We start from the raw sequence: 17889 nt of genomic DNA on the forward strand, positions 1-17889 counted from the left end.
GTCCAGCATTCAGGGTTGCAGGCACAGGGTAGGGAGGACATCTGGAGGCTGAAGAGGAAGGTCAAAGAGGGAACTCCCCCTGCCCCACCCTCACCCCCAAGAGCTGGAATCCACACCTGCTAGGGTGGCTGAGACCACAGGCTGGTGTAGGTCTTTTACCAGATTGGCTACTCCTGCCATCATGCAACAGGAAAAACTTCTGGGTGAAAGTACATGAAGCCCTAGGGAGAGGGTCCCCACCATGTCTCAAGGAAGCCTGAGAAGCACAGATGGACCTACCTCACTGTCTGCTGTCACACTTGGTCCTTTTAGTAGCTGCAGCCAAAGGAAGCTGCTTAGTGGACAAAGTGGGATTCAGAGCCTCCAGGTCAGGGGTGGGAGAACCTGAGAAGGTTCTTATACCAAGACCCTGGAGCGAACACAGAGGCCCAGAGCCTGGCTGGGGAAGACACTGAGTCTTCATTGTCACAAACCTCTTGAGAATGGCAGCAGATCCTTCCACTAGGAATGGAGGCAGCACATCTCAGCAGCATTAGCAGTGCCTGGCACACTGTCACCAAATGATGCCACACATCCTTCACAGCACAATCTGGCTGTCGTTGATGCCACAGAGTCCCGTTTATTCTGCTCATGACCTCACACAATCACAGGTGCTTCTGACCCACTGCTGGGCCTTTTTGTCGGGTGTGCTCATGAAGAAGCACTTGGTTTAGGGACCAGGTGGTGGCACACCTGATTAAGCGCACACATTACACAATGCACAAGGACCCAGGTTCAAGCCACTGATCCCCACCTGCAGGGGGAAAGCTTCACAAATGGTGAAGCAAGACTGCAGGTGTCTCTCTCTCTCTATCTCCCCCCTCAATTTCTCTCTGACTCTATCCATCAATAAATAAAGATGAAAAATTAATAATAATTAAAAAGAAGTCTTTGTCTTACCCCTGTTTTGGTATTTTGACGAGATCGGGCATGTTCAGGGTGGTATGGCCGTAGACGTTTTGGTATTTTGAAAACAGCACTTTATTATGTACTTAGTTTCTTCTAATAAGACTATTATTCTAGGGCCACAGAGATAGTTCCCTGGATAGAACACCAGCCTTGCCATGCACACTAACCAGGTTTGAACGCTGGTACCACATAACAGGTGCTGTGGCACTGGAGAAAGTTCGGGTGCTCCGGCTGCTCTCCCTCTATCTGAATGAAAATGTGGCCCCAGTTCTGCAAACACCAAACAGGCTAGTTCTTCTGAAAAGAGATTTTCAGGGTTTTAAGAGCCTGGAAGTGGGGCTTATGTACAGAAAAGGTGCCAACATCCCTTTGCCCCCCCTCCCAGGCTTCAGGCAATGCTGGTCCAACTTGTCCATTGCAGAGATGAGGAAATCCAGGCTTCCAGAGAAGGAGGGGCTACCTACACTGTTACAGATTCTGATCCCCAATGAACTCGCTTCTTAACTGGTGCAAACAGCTTGTAGAAAAGCCCAAGTCCTCCCCCAGGTAGGCAAGATACTCCTCCAAAAAAGACCAGCTGGGTGGCATGGTTCTCATTTGAGACACTGGGGGAGGAAAATGCTTCTTTCAGCCTGGGGGCCACTCATGCCACTGGTAAATTCATAGCTCTGAGGGCACAGGGGACACATGCTGAGGTCTTGTAGGAGGGAATAGCGCTGTCCCACTGAGGAAAAAGACAACCCCAGCCTCATGTGCTGTCTTGACTCTGGGTGCTTTCCTGGACTGGGGGAGGGGGCTATGGATTGAGTCTCCCTGACAGGTACCAGTACACTTGGACAGCAGCAGTCCCACCAAGCCCTGGAATTTAAGATGCTGCTTTATTTCATCTACAACTCTTTTCAAAAAACTGCTCAAACACACACAAAAAACCCCCTGAAATGTGAACTCTTAAAAAGCAATCTTGGGGGAGTAGGGTGGCAGCACAGCAGGTTAAGCACAGGTGGCACAAAGCACAAGGACCAGCATATGGATCCTGGTTTGAGTCCCCCGCTCCCCACCTGCAGGGGAGTCGCTTCACAAGTGGTGAAGTAGGTCTGCAGGTGTCTATCTTTCTCTCCCCTTCTCTGTCTTCCCCTCCTCTCTCCATTTCTGTGTCCTATTCAACAATGACAGCAATAACAACAATAATAACAGCAACAATAAACAACAAGGGCAACAAAGGGGGAAAAATGGTCTCTAGGAGCACTGGATTCATAGTGCAGGCTCTGAGCCCCAGAGATAACCCTGGAGGCAAAAAAAAAAAAATGGCCACTGAGACCAATGAAGTTATGTAGGCAGCCAGGCTTAGAGATAACTCTAGTAATAAAAAATAAGTATTTTTTTTTAAAACCTCAAATTCAGGCAGGGCTATATAATATAATGGTCATGTAAAGAGACTCTCATGCCTGAAGCTTTGAAGTCCCAGGTTCAATCCTTCACACCACCATAAGCCAGAGCCTGGCAGTGCTCTGGTATTTCTCCCTGTGTCTTTCTCTCTCTGAATCTCTCAAAAATAAAATAAATAAAATACTTAAAAAAAACAAACCTCAAATTCGGGTAGAACATGACCTTTCATGGCAAGCATTAGTTGCCAACCTAGACCTCAATGGCATTTGCTCCACAGATCCAAGCCTTGACCTTTATGGACTCTGCAGTGCCCTCTCCAGCCTTTAGAACAGGGATGGAGACCGTCTGGCCCAAGAGACACGTACAGCCCTGAAATCATTTTGGTCTGACCCTGCCAAGGCAACCACAGCTTTTTGCCTAGCAACATAAATTGCTAATTTTTCAACTGATAATTTTTTATGGCCCACAAGCAATGTTATAAAGATCCAAATGGCCCTTTGCAGAGAAAAGGTTTCCCACCCTAACTTCTGACTATCAGCAGACACACTGCATAGCTAATTCCACCCAGATCTTCACAACAGCTCACACATGATTGGCATATTCAGCCCTGTGGACATCGAGGTTCCAAAAGCCTACATAAGAGGCAGAATGCCAGGAAGGTTCTTTTTTCTTTTCTTTTCTTTTTTTTTTTTTTTTGCCTCCAGCATTATCGCTGGAACTCTATGAATCCACTGCTCCTAGAGGCTATTTTTTCCCTTTTGTTGCCCTTGTTGTTTATAGTTGTTGTCATTATTATTGTTGTTGCTATTGCTGGTGTTTTTGGATAAGAGAGAGAGAAATGGAGAGAGGAGGAGAAGACAGAGAGGGGGAGAAAAAGATAAGCACCTGCAGACCTACTTCACCGCTTGTGAAGTGACCCCCCCTGCAGGTAGGGAGCCAGGGGCTTGAACCGGGATGCTTACGCCTGTCCTTGCACCATGTGCGCTTAACCTACTGCGCTACCATCTGGCCCTCCAGGTCCTTCTTTTGTTCATCTCTCCAGCTGGCACTTTTATAGGAGGGGAAAGATATTGTTTGGAGGCCACAGAAAACTCCCAGGGCTGATTCTCCACTAAACAAATGGGAAATAAACACAATTGGTCTATGGGGGAAGAAGGTTGCATCTGATTTCCTTTGATCAATTACATCTGGTTTGAGGGGAGACAGCTGCAGATTGAGCCAGGGTTAACCTAGGATTGACAGCTCTGCAGCCTGAACTAGGAACTGGAATGAAATGGAAAACTGGCTCTATTTGGAGTTACTCATCTGGGTTATCTGGATCAAGAGAGCCTGCCACCCGCCACCTTACCCATCTGAATACCAGGCCAAGAGACATTTTTTCCGAGGAGGATGCTGAGAAGGCTGGGATGTTAACAGATATACCTGAGGGTGCCTGGGACATGAGGCTGTGTTTCAGTTTCTGCTCCCTTTCCTGGGCCTGGGTTGGTGCTGAGACTTACGACAGGACAAGGAGTGGGCCCTTCCCACATGCCAGCAGCTCTCCCTGCTGCTGGAGAGGGCAAAGAGGTTAATGTAGCATGTCAGACATGACTGGTGACAGGAAAGGCATGGACGAAACAGACATGGGCTGGTGCTCATTGGCATGAAGGGGGTGTTTGTTACTCGGCATCACTGCAGCAGGAGCTCACTAACACATGGTGACACCACAGGCTATTGTGCTTGGGGCTTAGTAGGGGAGAACTTTTTGAACTCTCCCTCTAGACCAAGCTGCAGACCCTGCAGAGGTGGGGGCACAAGGCTGTCATTCTTGCCTTGCACCCTATACCCCCAGAGTATTTCTCAGCAGTTCTCAACAAAGAGGTCCCTCAGAAGGGAGAAACACTGGAGTGGCAGGGGAGGGGGGGATGCCTTAGATTTAGAGACAGGTCGATGAGGGGGATGCTTACTGTGTGCTTACTGCATGGGAGGGATGGCAGGGGAAGGATAGGGAGCCTGCATGTCTACAGGAAGGGCCTCCAAAAGGAGTGGGTGCCTATTTTGTGACCCCCACATACAGAAGCATGGGGTGCCCCATCTAAGACTGGCTATTTGTGGAGACAGGAGGTACCCAGAAGGTACAGAGGCCAGGAGAAACCAGGCAGCTGCACAGCCCAGAGCTTGTCGTTTTGTATAACCTCCAAGGTCTTTCCTGCTCTCCTGGGAACAAGTACACCTTGTCTGTTCACAACAATCAGACTACGCTGGTACAATGAGACCCCAGAGGAACCAGGTTCTAACTTGTCTCCAATGAGAGTCCAAGTCCTCAGCACATCTGCCACTGCCTTGCCTGCACTCTCTCCACTCCAGCCTAATGGTCTCTTGGGCTTGGGCCAGACATTCAGAGCACATGCCTACCTCAGGACCTGTATATCTTCGTTTCTTTGGTTTCATAGCTGTGGATATATCTATCTCCTTCACCTCTCAAGTCTACACAGGGATCAATTCCTGAACACTCCAAGCCTCCTCCATATCCTCTTCCTTTTTGTTCTCTCCTTAGCACGTCTTACCATGTCATATATGGTGTATTATCTCTGCTCTGCCCTAAATTCCATAATGGAGAGGATTTCTTTGTTGTTCACTATATTCCCAACAAGTATGACTGTATCAAGTACTCCGTTAGTATTTATTAAGAAAGGGAAGAAGGGAGAGAGGAAGTCAATATGGGAGGAGAGAGACTTGACAGGGAGACAAGATAAACAGGCAGGCAGGCAGAGAGCAAATATGTAACAAGCACTGGTGAGCTCCTCCAGGAGGGACACAACCAGTTTGCAACGCTCGGAGCACCAGCTCAGAGGAAGCAGGTCTGAGTAAGCACTCAGCACTCACTAAGTGACACTGAAGAAAGTACCACCCCTTTCTGAACTTCAGTTTTCTTGTCTGTAAAACAGGACTAGAGCAGTATTTAGCATTTCTAGCTACAATGAATGTCAAAAATAATGCAACTAGAAAGCATATTACTGTGGCATGGAGAGCTACAGCTATAGAGAAAGGCCCAAATTATTATGTGTCAGGCCTATACTATGAGCACTAAAGGATCAATAGTGACTCCAGACAGTTACTCTCTCCAAGTAGCCCATGATCAAGACAAGTAACCAACAAAGCCTATACAGATTATTAAAACACAATGGAACAAGAACCAAATAGTCCAACAGGCAGAATATAGGACTTGTGCAGGCTTGAGGCTCCTGGTTTGACCTCAGATGCCTGTATAACTGAAGTGGTCATACACACCACATAAAAGTCTATCTCATATAAAATAAATAAACCTATTTAAAATTATATATATATATATTTAAAAAAACATGATAAGTGGAAGTCTGGGGGCTAGTGGTAAGAGTATCAGGGAAGTTTTCTCAAAAGAGGTGGCATCTGAGCTAAAAGCTGGAATACAAACAGGAGACAGCCTGGCCTTGTAAACTGAGAAGACCATACAAGAATGAGTGAGAGTGCAGGGCACATGAAAGGTCAACACGTGTACCAACAGATCCACATCACAAAAAGTGCCATCCTCATCATACAGAGTCTAAAGTTGAGCTCAGAGAAATGAAGCCAGTAAGGAAGTGGCAGATCTGGGATTTGAACAAAGGGCATTTTCACTGCAGAGTGGGAAACTGCAGCTGAGAAAATGGAAGAAATGGAAGACAGACAGACAGAGATTACCAGGAAGAACCCTGAGTCCCAACCAGGGCCAAGAACAGAAATAATGGGTGTGTTAGAAAGGGCCACAGCCCCTATCTGTGCCCATGGCTAAGTGATCCCCACAGCTCCCACCCAGCAGATAGGACTGTACCTCCATCAGGTCTATAAGCCACAGCAGCCGCTCCTGGGGAGGAAGGGTGGGCAAAAGGCAAAAAGAAAAAAATATGAAACAAATATTCGGGATGGGATGGGCACAGCAAGACCCCAGCCCCCCAGCATGCACGCACACACACACATGAAAGGTCAACAGGTTAGCACATATACGCACACATACACACACACACCACAACATGATTCCCAATCTCTAATCTCTTTATCTGGAATGTTCTGAATAGAAATATGGGAAGAATAGGGAAGACTAGCTCTTGCTACTACAACCAGTATTTCTCCATCCAAACGGTCTCCTAGAAGGAACCCAGGGGAAGCTCACTCCTCTGCAGATATGACACCTGTCTTTCAGATGAACTTTAAAGCCATTCACCTACGTACAACCCTGAAGCTTCTCAGCAGGTGGGGCTGATATTGTAATTCTCATTTGGCAGGTGGAAAAATGGAGGCTCAGAGGAATGGAAGTGACTTGCCCGAGGTCACACCTGCTCATGAGAGGTAGAGCCTGAAAAAGGACCCTGTTCAGAAGAGTAGGCCAGAGAAGATCTGGGTTCCAGAAAGGCCTGAACATTGTGGGTGACAGAGAAGCTGAGATTGTGAGGAATAGAACTCTGGTTGCGCATGTGGAGGATGAAGGCTTTCCAGAAGCTCTGAGTTCCTGATATAAATGCTCATGGTGGTTTCCTCTGTAGGACAGAGGCACAGAGGTTTCACCTGCTCTGGTGTAGGCAATATTTCTGGGATGCTGGTGTCAAAGGGTCATTCACCTGGGTGCCTGGGTAACTTCTCATTTCATTTTCCCAACTTCATCTTTGCAGTATCTCTGTCCCAGTGCAAGAGGGAAATGGAGTTGCCTGGGGTGAAGTGACTACCTTCCACACTGTCTCTATCTTCACAAGTTTCTCTTGAAACCCACCACCAGGAACTCAGCCTGTAATTGGCTAGTCCTAATCTGGCATGGATGTGCTACCTGGTAGGTCATAGTCCCATGAACACTTCACGTCTCAGAAGGCTGGGGACAGGGTCAACTGCCATAGGTGGAACCATTCCTTAAGGTCACTGTAGGTTTGTGTTGCTCTGGGGCAGAAAGCCCTGGCCATACCCCCCTCTAGCATATCAGAACCCAGACACCTCTGGACCAGCAGGCTGACCTTGGGCTTCTGACCTTGAGTTCAAAGTCTTGAGCTGTAGAGACCTCCCAGTAGTGAAACTCAGAACCAGAGACCAGTACTAATGCCTAAGACTCAGGCCTCCTAGGCTAGAACACAGCTTACCCCACACCCTGGATCTCTTATTTCCCATTCTACAGGGGCCAGCCAGTCTATATGGCAATCTGTAACTATTTACTTATTTATTGAAACAATTTTTTTTTTGCCACCTGATTTATTGTAGTGGCTCAGGGCCTGCATGACTCCATCACTTCTAGTAGTCATTGGTCCTTCTCTTTTTCTTTTTCCCTTTTTTAAAACTTTTTTTTATTGCCACCAGGGCTATTTCTGGGGTTTGGTGCAGGCACTATGAATTCACCACTCCTGATGGCCATTTTTCCTTTTTTCTTCTTTACTATTATACTTGATAGGATAGAGAGAAATTGAGAGGGGATGGAAGAAAGAGAGACACCTGCAGAACTGCTTCATTACTTGTGAAACGCCCCCTTGCAAGTTTATGTCAGGGGTGAGGGTATACACATAATGGGTGTGCTCTACTGAGTGAGCCACTTGCTGATCCCCTCCCCTGAGCTTGAAAGCAGTAAGCCCTTGGTTCTTGAAGCCTGAATGGACATCAATGTCAATTCTGAGACCCCCTTGGGGCAAGGCCTTGCAGCCTTGGTATAAATCCAAGGTGTGTGCACAGCCACATGTGTACTCTAGGGATGGCGCACAGCCTCCTTCCAGCCCCAGAAGTGATCTATCACCTCAACTATGACATCACTTCTACTACAGTACTGTCTAGAGCCCTAGAGCAAGACACAATGAATGCCTGGTTTCCCCGGGAAGGAACAAAGACTCCTGGGGGCGAAGGAGAAGTAAGATGATAGCAAGAGGTAGAAAAGAAATTCTCCAGGGACTCAGATCCCTGAAAGAAAAGAAAGAAAAGAGGCCCACCAGGAGGCAGAAGACAGTCAACAAAGGATAGATGCACTTTCTCTGGGCTGCTTCTTGGGACCATCAGTTCATCTATGCACAACCACCACCTGCATCTGCACCCTGACCTTCACAGCACCTTTGGTACTCATGACCCTGTCAGTTTTACAAGGCAACTAACCTCCCCAAGTCTGAGATTCTACCTAGCAGCTCCCAGTGTGGCATCTGGGAACAATAGCACTTAAGAAATGTCACTTCCCCTTCCTTCCCATCAGGAGAGTGTTGAGAAATGGTCCCTGGGCAGGAAAGGAGTGTACAGCCACAAACACACTCCTGGTCCCCTAGCCTTAGCTCTTCCTGCCCTGATGGGTATCTCCAATGATGATCAATAATGGGCATTTCTTTATCCCTTCCTGGCAAAAGTCTCCTGGGATTAATCTGTCTCCAAGCATCCTGTGGGTTGGAGGATACTCTGAGGTGGACCAGTCAAGACTTGTGAGTCTGGAGGGGAATCAGGCTGAGTTCAGCACCACAAACAAAAGGGCATGTCATAGGGACAAGCCTAATAGTCACTGAGAACAACACTATAGGGGTGCTGTTGCTGTTTCTCATCAGCTTATGTTCCTTTTTCCAATTGCCTCACTTCCTGCCTTTCTTGCCTCTTTCCCCCAGTCTGTGAGCCCAAGAGGCAGGGATGTAACAGGCACTCAACATTCACAGGCTTTGATGATGGTGGAGGAGCGGAGACTCAGGAAAGCAGACATAGAGCTGGTAAACTAGGATGCTGCCATTTGAACTCAGTTCCATATCTCTCCCAGATCTTAGGACCCCTGCTGGCCATCATGTCAGGTACAGCTCACCCTGGCGGAACTGACGGTGGTGGAGGTGCCGTGGCTGCCTGTGGATGAACCAGTGTCGCTGCAGGAAACCATGGAGTAGGTGTCCCCGGCCCCAGGACCTGCGGGCTGCCGAGCCTTCATGGATTCAATTTCTCGCCTCAGCACCAGATGATCGAAGCGGTCCAGGTCTTGGGGGCAGACAGTGCCTCTCACCTCAGAGAGAAGTGAGAACTGGAGGAGGGTACAAACAGATGCTTAGCAGGGAGCACCACCAAAAAATAGGACTACTCCCCTGTGGACCCCCCCCCCCCCAATAACCTGTATGCAACCTCCAACCTCTAATTTTCCCTCTTTACCCCTCTAAAACTGCTGTCCTGGGAGAGGGTCCAAACTTCTTCATGCATGCCCAGCATCATCTCAACATTGGTCCTCTTTCACCTTCTCTTCCTGGGCATCTTAACATATATACATGATTATACTCTCTGTACATACCAAGAAGCCCTAAGCTGCCCCTTTCACACTCTTCCACCTCCAAATTGGTTTTCCTCTCCTAAGTCTTCCCAATGGCAATTACACCAGTGATTTTAATTGCCTCTCCCTTTGCACAGCATCTGAAACTCAACACAGCTTCCACTAGAGTGGGGAATCTCAAAGTTGGCACAATTTAGTCATGGAGGGGGGGCTTGCTAATATGACTGGCAGCTGGCTCCTGTCCACAGAGATATGGAGCCACCAGCCTGAGATGGGGCCAAGGCATAGTATTTAAAGAGCAATCTGGATGGTTCTAAATATGTACCTGGCATTGGAAATGCTGTGTTATGGCCATGGTCACAAAAGACTCTAACAACTGTTTCCCCAGGCTCCTGTGTACTCCTCAATGGCAGAAGGTTGTCTAAAGTTACTTGCCTAGGGTGCAGCTAAGTCCTGAGTCCTTGAGAGTTCTCGACAGAGAAGCAGGAGGGGGCAGAAGGATGGATGCAGAGCCAGTGCCCAACACCCACCCCCTCACCGCCCCGCCCTACCTTGCCTGAAGATTGGTATGAGTCACCTTGGCATGAGTGTTGAGCAGCTCGAACAGGGCCATGACCAGGGCTTCCACAGAGACACTGCCTCGGCGGTACTCCTCCAGATAATAGGCCATGGTGGCACGCTCTTGCTCATTCAGCAGGTGCCGTGCCTGCTCCTCCAGCAGCAGGCGGGTCTGGTTGCCAAGGCTGCTCAGGGTTACCTGAGAGCCAGCAGGCCCCTTGTAAAATCCTGGCTGAAAGACAGGAAGACAGAGGCCCTGGAACTCTGAGCAGCTTTGGAGTCAGGAGGCAAGGCCAAGCTACAGACACCCTCCAGAAAGATGGGCTAACCCATCAGTGAGCCTACAGGGACTTGGGGAGGTGGTCTTGGAGTATTTGCAATTTGCAGCTGCAAGGTATTTTATTAATATGCAGAGTAATATCATCAAGTGTCATCACCCTCAGATCTTTGCAATCCAGAATCAAGTACTACCATTAGGGTTCCCACTTTACTCTTTAGGAATCAATATATCTCCCTTAGTAAGCTGCATATAATAGTATCCTTTTTTTTCTTGTCACTATGGTTATCTTTGGGGCTCAGTGCCTGAATGATGCCTCCACTACTCCTGGAGGTGATTTTCCCCCCAACTTTCTTTTGTTGATAGAGTCAAAGACACATTGAGAAGGAAACAGGAAATAGTCACCTACAGCACTGCTTCACCACTCATGAAACATCCCCCTTCCAGGTGGGCACCAGAGAACTGAACCCGAGTCCTTGAGCATGATAAAGTGTGTGCTCTACCCCGTGGGCCAGTACCTGGCCCTGATAATATAATAGTATCTTTTCTCTTTCTCTCTCTTGCTGCCAGGGCCTGTTGAGGCATCATTATGCATGATTTCTGTTTTCTAAGTCACACCACCCTGAGCAAGCCTGATCTCATCTGATCTCAGAAGCAGACATGATTACTCTGTTTCTAGTACTCTCTCTTTTAATCAGAGGATGAGAAACAGAGAGAGGAGGAGAGACACAGTACTGCTCCATCCTTCACTAAGCTTCCCCTCTATATAGTCCCTTCTATGTGGTCACCAGTGTTTTGAGGGCTGGAGCCTGGGCCCTCAGACATGCTACAGTGTACCCCCTGGCTGATCTATCTCCCAGTCCCACAGATAATTTTATTTTCAAAGACAGAACTCTGATTTGCATACATATTCTATACCACTCCTAAGCCCCCACCACCGCTGCTGCTGTTAGCATCAGCTGTGTAAAACACTCTGTGGGTCTCTCCTCTTCCTTTCCCTGTCACCACACAGAGCTGCTAAGATAACACTATTAAAAACACAAACCTAGTGCTGAGAAGGTGGCTCAGCAGTAGAGGTACTAGGTTTCATCCCTAGCACCATATAAAAATGAGAAAGACGGGGTCCAGGCGGTAGGTAGCGCAGCGGGTTAAGCGCACATGGTGTGAAGCACAAGGACCAGCATGAGGATCCTGGTTCGAGCCCTTGGCTCCCCATGGGCAGGGGAATCGCTTCACAGGCTGTGAAGCAGGTCTTCAGGTGTCTATCTTTCTTTCCCCCTCTCTGTCTTCCCCTCCTCTCTCCATTTATCTCTGTCCTATCCAACAACACTGACAGCAATAACAACAACAACAACAACAACGATAAACAACAAGGGCAATAAAAGGGAAAAAATAGCCTCCAGGAGCAGTGGATTCATAGTGCAGGCACGGAGCCCCAGCAATAACATTGGAGACAAAAAAAAAAAAATTTAAAAAAATAAAAAAAGAAAGAAGAACAGAGAAGAGAAACATAATGTAAAACTTGGAATGGCTTAATATATTGCACTGAAGCAAAGGATTCTGGGGAAGGAAGACAAAGAGAGGGGTGAAGGTGGGGGTTCAGATCCTGGCCACAATGACAGACCTAAATTTGGAGTGTGAGAGTGTTTTGCAGACACCTATCTTGGTGAGATGAGAAACTGTACCCATGTGCCAACAACTGCACAGTAAACCATTAATCTCCTAATTACAAAAATAATAATAGGGGGCCAAGTGGTGGCATACATGGTTGAGTGCATGTGTAAAAATGCATAAGGACCCAGGTTCAAATTCCCGGTCCCCACCTGCAGGGGAGAAGCTTTGCGAGTGGTAAAACAGGGTGTCTCTCTCCTTCTCTATCTCCCTCTTCCCTCTTGATTTCTGGCTATCTCTTCCCAATATATAGAAATATTAGGAAATGTAAATAAAGTGAAAATTTAAAAAATCTTTAAAAAAGAAAGAAAAAGCATCATAAATGACAAAGTGGCACTCTGGCCTTTCACAACAAAAACAATAAAGAAAGGAAAACAAACATCACAAATCTTGTATTGCTTCCTGATCCAAAGTCCTTGAATTTTTAGGAACTAGTCCTCAGTCATGGTCCTGCTCACTTGGACTCACTACATGCCCCATCCTGAAACAAGAGAGTTATTCTCTGCCCTGGGGAGCTGCAGGAGCCTGATGGTGGCCCCCATCCCATCAGACTCCTTGAATCCTGCTCCAAGAGGCCTTGTTCTCTCCTCCTTCTAATCAACACCTTGTTCACAGCCCAAACACTGTGTTACTATCGCCAGGACTTCCACCCAGCTGATTACTCTTCTTATCTGCTCTCCTCTCCGCCACCACCCAGCACCTGGCCTCTGAGGCTCAGCTGGCTTTTGGAGTAGGTGTTTGGGTCTGCTTTGTTTTCACAAAGTCTCCTTCACTGATGGGAAGGACTGAGTTGCCATGCTAAAAGCTGGCAGCAAGCACAGAGAGACAAGGGTGTGAGGAAGGGGTACAGAGTCAGGGGCATCCAAGTGTAAATGGGTCACTCAGCTAAGTGCCATGACATTCTCCAGGTGACCCAGAGCTCCCACACAGAGGACCCCTACCAGAGTAAGCTTACCTTGCTTGTCCCTTCTGCTGTGAGATCCCCTGGAAACCTGTAAAGAAAGACAAGCAGGCTCAGCAGTGAGTCTGAGCATCTCAAATAGGCATGGCTGAGGGAAGGCTAACTTGGACTGAGATGAACAAGGCTTGGAGAGAGTCCCAGCTTCACCTTCGGGGGGGCGGGTCACTTGATGGGACATGAACCCTAGACAAAGAGGTTTCTGGCCTCCTGTTCAACCATACATGTGGACTGCATTTTTTTGTGGCCATGAGGGTTACTGCTGGGGCTTGGTGCCTGCATAACTCTGCCACTGTTCTGGAGTTTATGTCTCTCCTTTTGATAATGAGTGAGAGAGAAGAAATGAGAAACATTTATAGTATCACTCTTCAACTCATAGTTCTTCCCTCTGCTGATGCTTTCACGAAATGACTTGAGGCTTGAAAGGGTCCAAGGATACGTTACATGATTCATGTGAAGTCAAAGAAAATGAAAAAAACTTTCCATGAGAAACTGAGGCCAGGAGGTTGGATGATGGCTCACTGGGTATAGCACACACATTACCATTTGGAAGGAGCAGGTTCAAGTCCCTGGTCCTCACTTGTGCTGTGGAGCACTGTTGCAAGTGCCTCCCCATCTGTCTCTGTCTCCCCCACCCACACACACAATTTCTATCAGAAAAAGATAGGGGGGTGTAGAGAAAACTGACTGCTGGGGACAGTGGAGCTCTGTAGGTTCTGAGCCCCAATAATAACCCTGGTTTCAAAAATAAAAATAAACTTTGGGAGATATCATAATGGTTTGCAAAACCTTTCATGCCTGAGGCTCTGAGGTCTCTGGTTCAATCTGTCTTTTTCTCTCTGTAACTCTAATTAAAAATAAAATACATATATATATAATTAAAAATAAAAAATATATATACATATATATATATATATACAGAGAGAGAGAGAAACTAAGAATAGGAACAGAGAAGGGATGTGCCCAAGGTCATGACCTCAAATAGCAGGGCTGTGGTGCTGAGATCCAGGCTCTGAGAGCCAGTGTAATTTTTCAGATCTGGGTGGTGTAGAGATGCAGGAGGGGCCTCACTGCCTTTCAGAAATGACCCCGGGGCTCAGAGTGATCAGTGAGGTCGGACCCTGCTGAGTTTGTGGTGGGGTCCCCAATGCGGGAACTGGCAATCCACTTGGTTTCATCCACAGTGGTACGTGCGTGGGGTAGTTTCCCGATGTCCTTGACTGTCAGGATGAGGTGCTGAGATGACTTGAGCAGCTTGACAGCCTCATCGTGCAGGATGTTGAGGAAGCTCCGACCATTCACCTCCAGGATCTGATCTCCAACCTGACAAAACCACCACAGAGCACAGTCACTATGCTGCTTGCAGCCCTGGCCCCAGTTCTCCTCCAGGCTACCTGCCAGTCATCAAGAAAGGTTATGCAGATGCCCGAAGTTACACAGACATTAACAGCAGAGCCAGATTTCTAGTCCTGATCCTTAGCTCATGTTCTTTAAATCATTATTATTATTGGGGAGATTAATGGCTTAGCATAAACACAGTTGTTGTTAATGTGTAGGATTTCTTAGTTTTCTACAAAACACTCTCACACCCAGCCTAGGTCCTCCTATACAATCATGTACCCGGACCTCAAAGACCATGTTCTTGTCAACAGAAAGGGTCACCTCCTTTTGAAATAGTAATGGCTTTGAGAAACTCCCAAGAGTCCCCTTATCTAGAAAACAGTCATCTCAGAGACTGGATGTGTGTGGTGGGGGATGGAGTAGAGAAGGTGAGAGTCATGCTTTCATTCTTTTTATCCTACACATTTATTATTATTAATTATTAAGTCAGTACCAGGGTTCACCACTCTGGGCTGCCTTTTTTCAAGTAGACAGAGACAGAGACAGAGGGAAAGACATCACAGGATAAAAGCTTTCTCCAGTGCAGTGGAAGCTGGACTCAAACTTGGGTCTTGCATAGCAAAACAATCTACATTTAAAGCACATACATGCACATTTGGGCTGGCAAGAGGGAGCACTGGGATAGTGTTCCTGCTTTATCATAAGCATGACCCAGGTTTGAGTCTGGCCGCCACCACACTAAAGGACGCTGTAATATCTTTCTTTCTTTCTTTCTTTCTTTCTTTCTTTCTTTCTTTCTTTCTTTCTTTCTTTTTCAGAGAGAAATGGAGAGAGGAGGGGAAGAAAGAGACGGGGAGAGAAAGACACCTGCAGACCTGCTTCACTGCCTGTGAAACAACTCCCCTGTAGGTGGGGAGCCAGGGGCTCGAACCAAGATCCTTATGCTGATCCTTGAACTTTGTGCCACGTGTGCTTAACCCGCTGCACTACCGCCCAACTCCCTGTAGTATCTTTCTCTGTCTCCCTTTCTATCTGAAAAGAGTCCACCTGAAACTGCGAAACCCCAGTGACGATCAGAAACATTACACATTTATTTACTTGTTCATGATGAGGGAGAAGAAGAGAGACCAGAGCACTTCTTGGCTCTGGTATAAGGCAAAATGGACTTGGGCCATGGGGCATGAATTCCATCCTCCTTCATTGCCTGCCTTAGTTCTCCGAGTTCATTGGAGGAGTATGGATGCCACACCTGAGGGTTTTGTTTATTGGGGCCACATTTACAGGGAAGGTGTGGACTTGGTTTGATGACGAGGTATCAGCAGGGGAAGGAGTCACGGAAGTGGAAGCCACTGGGGAAGTGGCTGCCGGAGAAACCGAACAGGTGTCTGCCGGAACAGAACTCTTGGGGCAAACTGCAGAGGAATTAGGGTGTTTAAGCGCCGAGAACATCTCTTTTAACATTTGTATTTCAGCCTCAAGGTCTCTTAATGACGAGGTATCAGCTGGGGGAGGAGTCATGGGAGTGGAAGCCACTGAAGTAGTGGCTGCCGGAGAAACCAAACACATGTCTGCCGAAACAGAAACAGAACTTTCGGGGCAAACTGCAGAAGGCTTAGGGTGTTTAAGCGCCGAGAACATATCCTTTAAGTCTTGTACCTCAGCTTCAAGGTCTCTTAATGACGAGGTATCAGTGGGGGGGAGGAGTCACGGAAGTGGAAGCCACTGGAGAAGTGGCTGCCAGAGGAACCGAACACGTGTCTGTGGAAGCAGAACTCTTGGGACAAACTGCAGAAGGCTTAGGGTATTTAAGCGCTGAGAACATATCTTTTAACTCTTGTATCTCAGCCTGAAGGTCTCTTAACCTTTTGGCAGAGTGCTATACACATATCTCGAAAGTTGCAAACATAGCCAAGAGAACCCACGGTGTAGCTACATCAAAGCGTCTCAGAGATAGAGAGCCTGTCCCATGAGAAAAGAATAGAATGTCTGGGACGCCTCCTCGTAAAGTGGGAAAAATCCCATGGTGGGGGGAAACGTGGGGCTGCAGAGTCAGGCGGCTGCCACTTACCTGTGCCTGGGCGGCTTTTCTGGACCTCAGGCCGGGCCACCCTGCGGGGCGTGAGTGGGGGACACTTACCTGTGTCTGGGCGCCAGGTGTCACTTGCGGTGGCAGGACACAGAAAAAGGAGGTTTGGAGCAGAAAGGGAACTCAATCCTTTATTTGCGCTGACACCTCAGAGTTGGGTGAGAGCAGCAGCAGTTTGGGCCACGTGGAGGTAGCAAAAATGGCCGCCTCATGCAGCAACCTTCCTTGCGTCTAATCCCCGAAGTGAAAGGCGGACAAGAGAGAAAGGGGTGGAAGAAGGAGAGCTTTTATGGGAATAGCTCTTGCGAGAATGGGAAGGGGGAGGAGTAACCATAGTACTCCAGGGTAGGATAATAACTCTCGTGACAATGGGAAGGGGGAGGAGTAACCATAGCACTCCAACTATCGCGGGGAATTGACAGTGCCCTGAGGACACAACATGGCAGATGTGACTGCATCTGCACAATTGTCCAGCATCTCTCCCTTTTTTTATATCTAATGGCCACAGTATAGGAAACTTAAGAGTGGAGCAGGCTTAAATGTTTTTAAGGAATGCCATGCTCAGGTGGGAAGATGTAGGATGTTTTTGTGGGGGAGGGAAGACTTACATGACCACCAACCTTGTAAGATTTATGTGTCCCCCCTGTGCTCAACCCCTCTGTAGAGAGAGAGACATACCTGGAGGGACTCATCTCATAGGTTAAGCTCTGCCAGGCTCCACCATCTCCTCACAGTTTTTCTACATCTTTCCCTATCTTTCTATCTAGTCATCGCATTAAGATGGGTCAATGTCTGTAAAAGACTCCATCTGTGACCAAGGAATAGTGGTGTAGGGGTGAGCAGAAACCTATTGGGCATAAACCTGAATGATATAACAAAACAGGAAGGGACAAGTAGGGGAACAGTAAGAACCAGTGTGATGTCAAGGGAAGGCTTGGTGCGCAAAGGAACGTTCTCTGTCTCTGGGGGGGCAAGGGTTTGTAATGAGGGGGCGTTTCCTACCTCAAAGGACAGGACCTGTAGGCGGGAGGGCATGGCCCACCAAGCAAAGGTGCTATTTGGCATTGTATAGTCCTCAAGGCAACAGTCTGTAAAGTCTATGAACTACTCAGGGTCAGTCTTTGAAAAGCCAGCAGCATGAAGGGAAGGAAGCTGCTGTAACAATTGTGTAAAGTGTCCAAAGGGTAAACCAGTAAGTCCAATAGAAATGTCAGTCCAAAGTAGGCAACGAGGGGGAGAAATGTTTAATGATCAGAAATTTTTGTATGACCCATCTGCTCAGAGTACTCTAAAACTTAATTGACTTTATATAAAAATGCTGGATGTAGCCAAGGTTTCTGGAGACGTCCAGAAACATTCCAAAAAAAATTTTTTTCTCTCTTTTGATTTTTTATATATAATTTCTGGTATATATGTAAAGTGCT

General features: G+C 47.5%; 1 protein-coding gene across 1 annotated transcript in view; it reads right to left on the reverse strand.

The window, feature by feature from the left end:
* WHRN (whirlin) overlaps positions 1-17889 on the reverse strand; it is a 138353-nt gene that overhangs the window by 15610 nt on the left and 104854 nt on the right. Inside the window, exons 3-7 of the mRNA XM_060200024.1 lie at positions 14159-14361; positions 13036-13072; positions 10152-10364; positions 9125-9334; positions 6164-6196 (exon numbers count right to left, since the gene is read on the reverse strand). Of these exons, the coding sequence (XP_060056007.1) occupies positions 6164-6196; positions 9125-9334; positions 10152-10364; positions 13036-13072; positions 14159-14361 (696 nt within the window). The remainder of the gene's footprint in view (positions 1-6163; positions 6197-9124; positions 9335-10151; positions 10365-13035; positions 13073-14158; positions 14362-17889) is intronic.

This window comes from Erinaceus europaeus, chromosome 10 (genome assembly GCF_950295315.1).
Source record: "Erinaceus europaeus chromosome 10, mEriEur2.1, whole genome shotgun sequence".
Lineage (NCBI taxonomy): Eukaryota > Metazoa > Chordata > Mammalia > Eulipotyphla > Erinaceidae > Erinaceus > Erinaceus europaeus.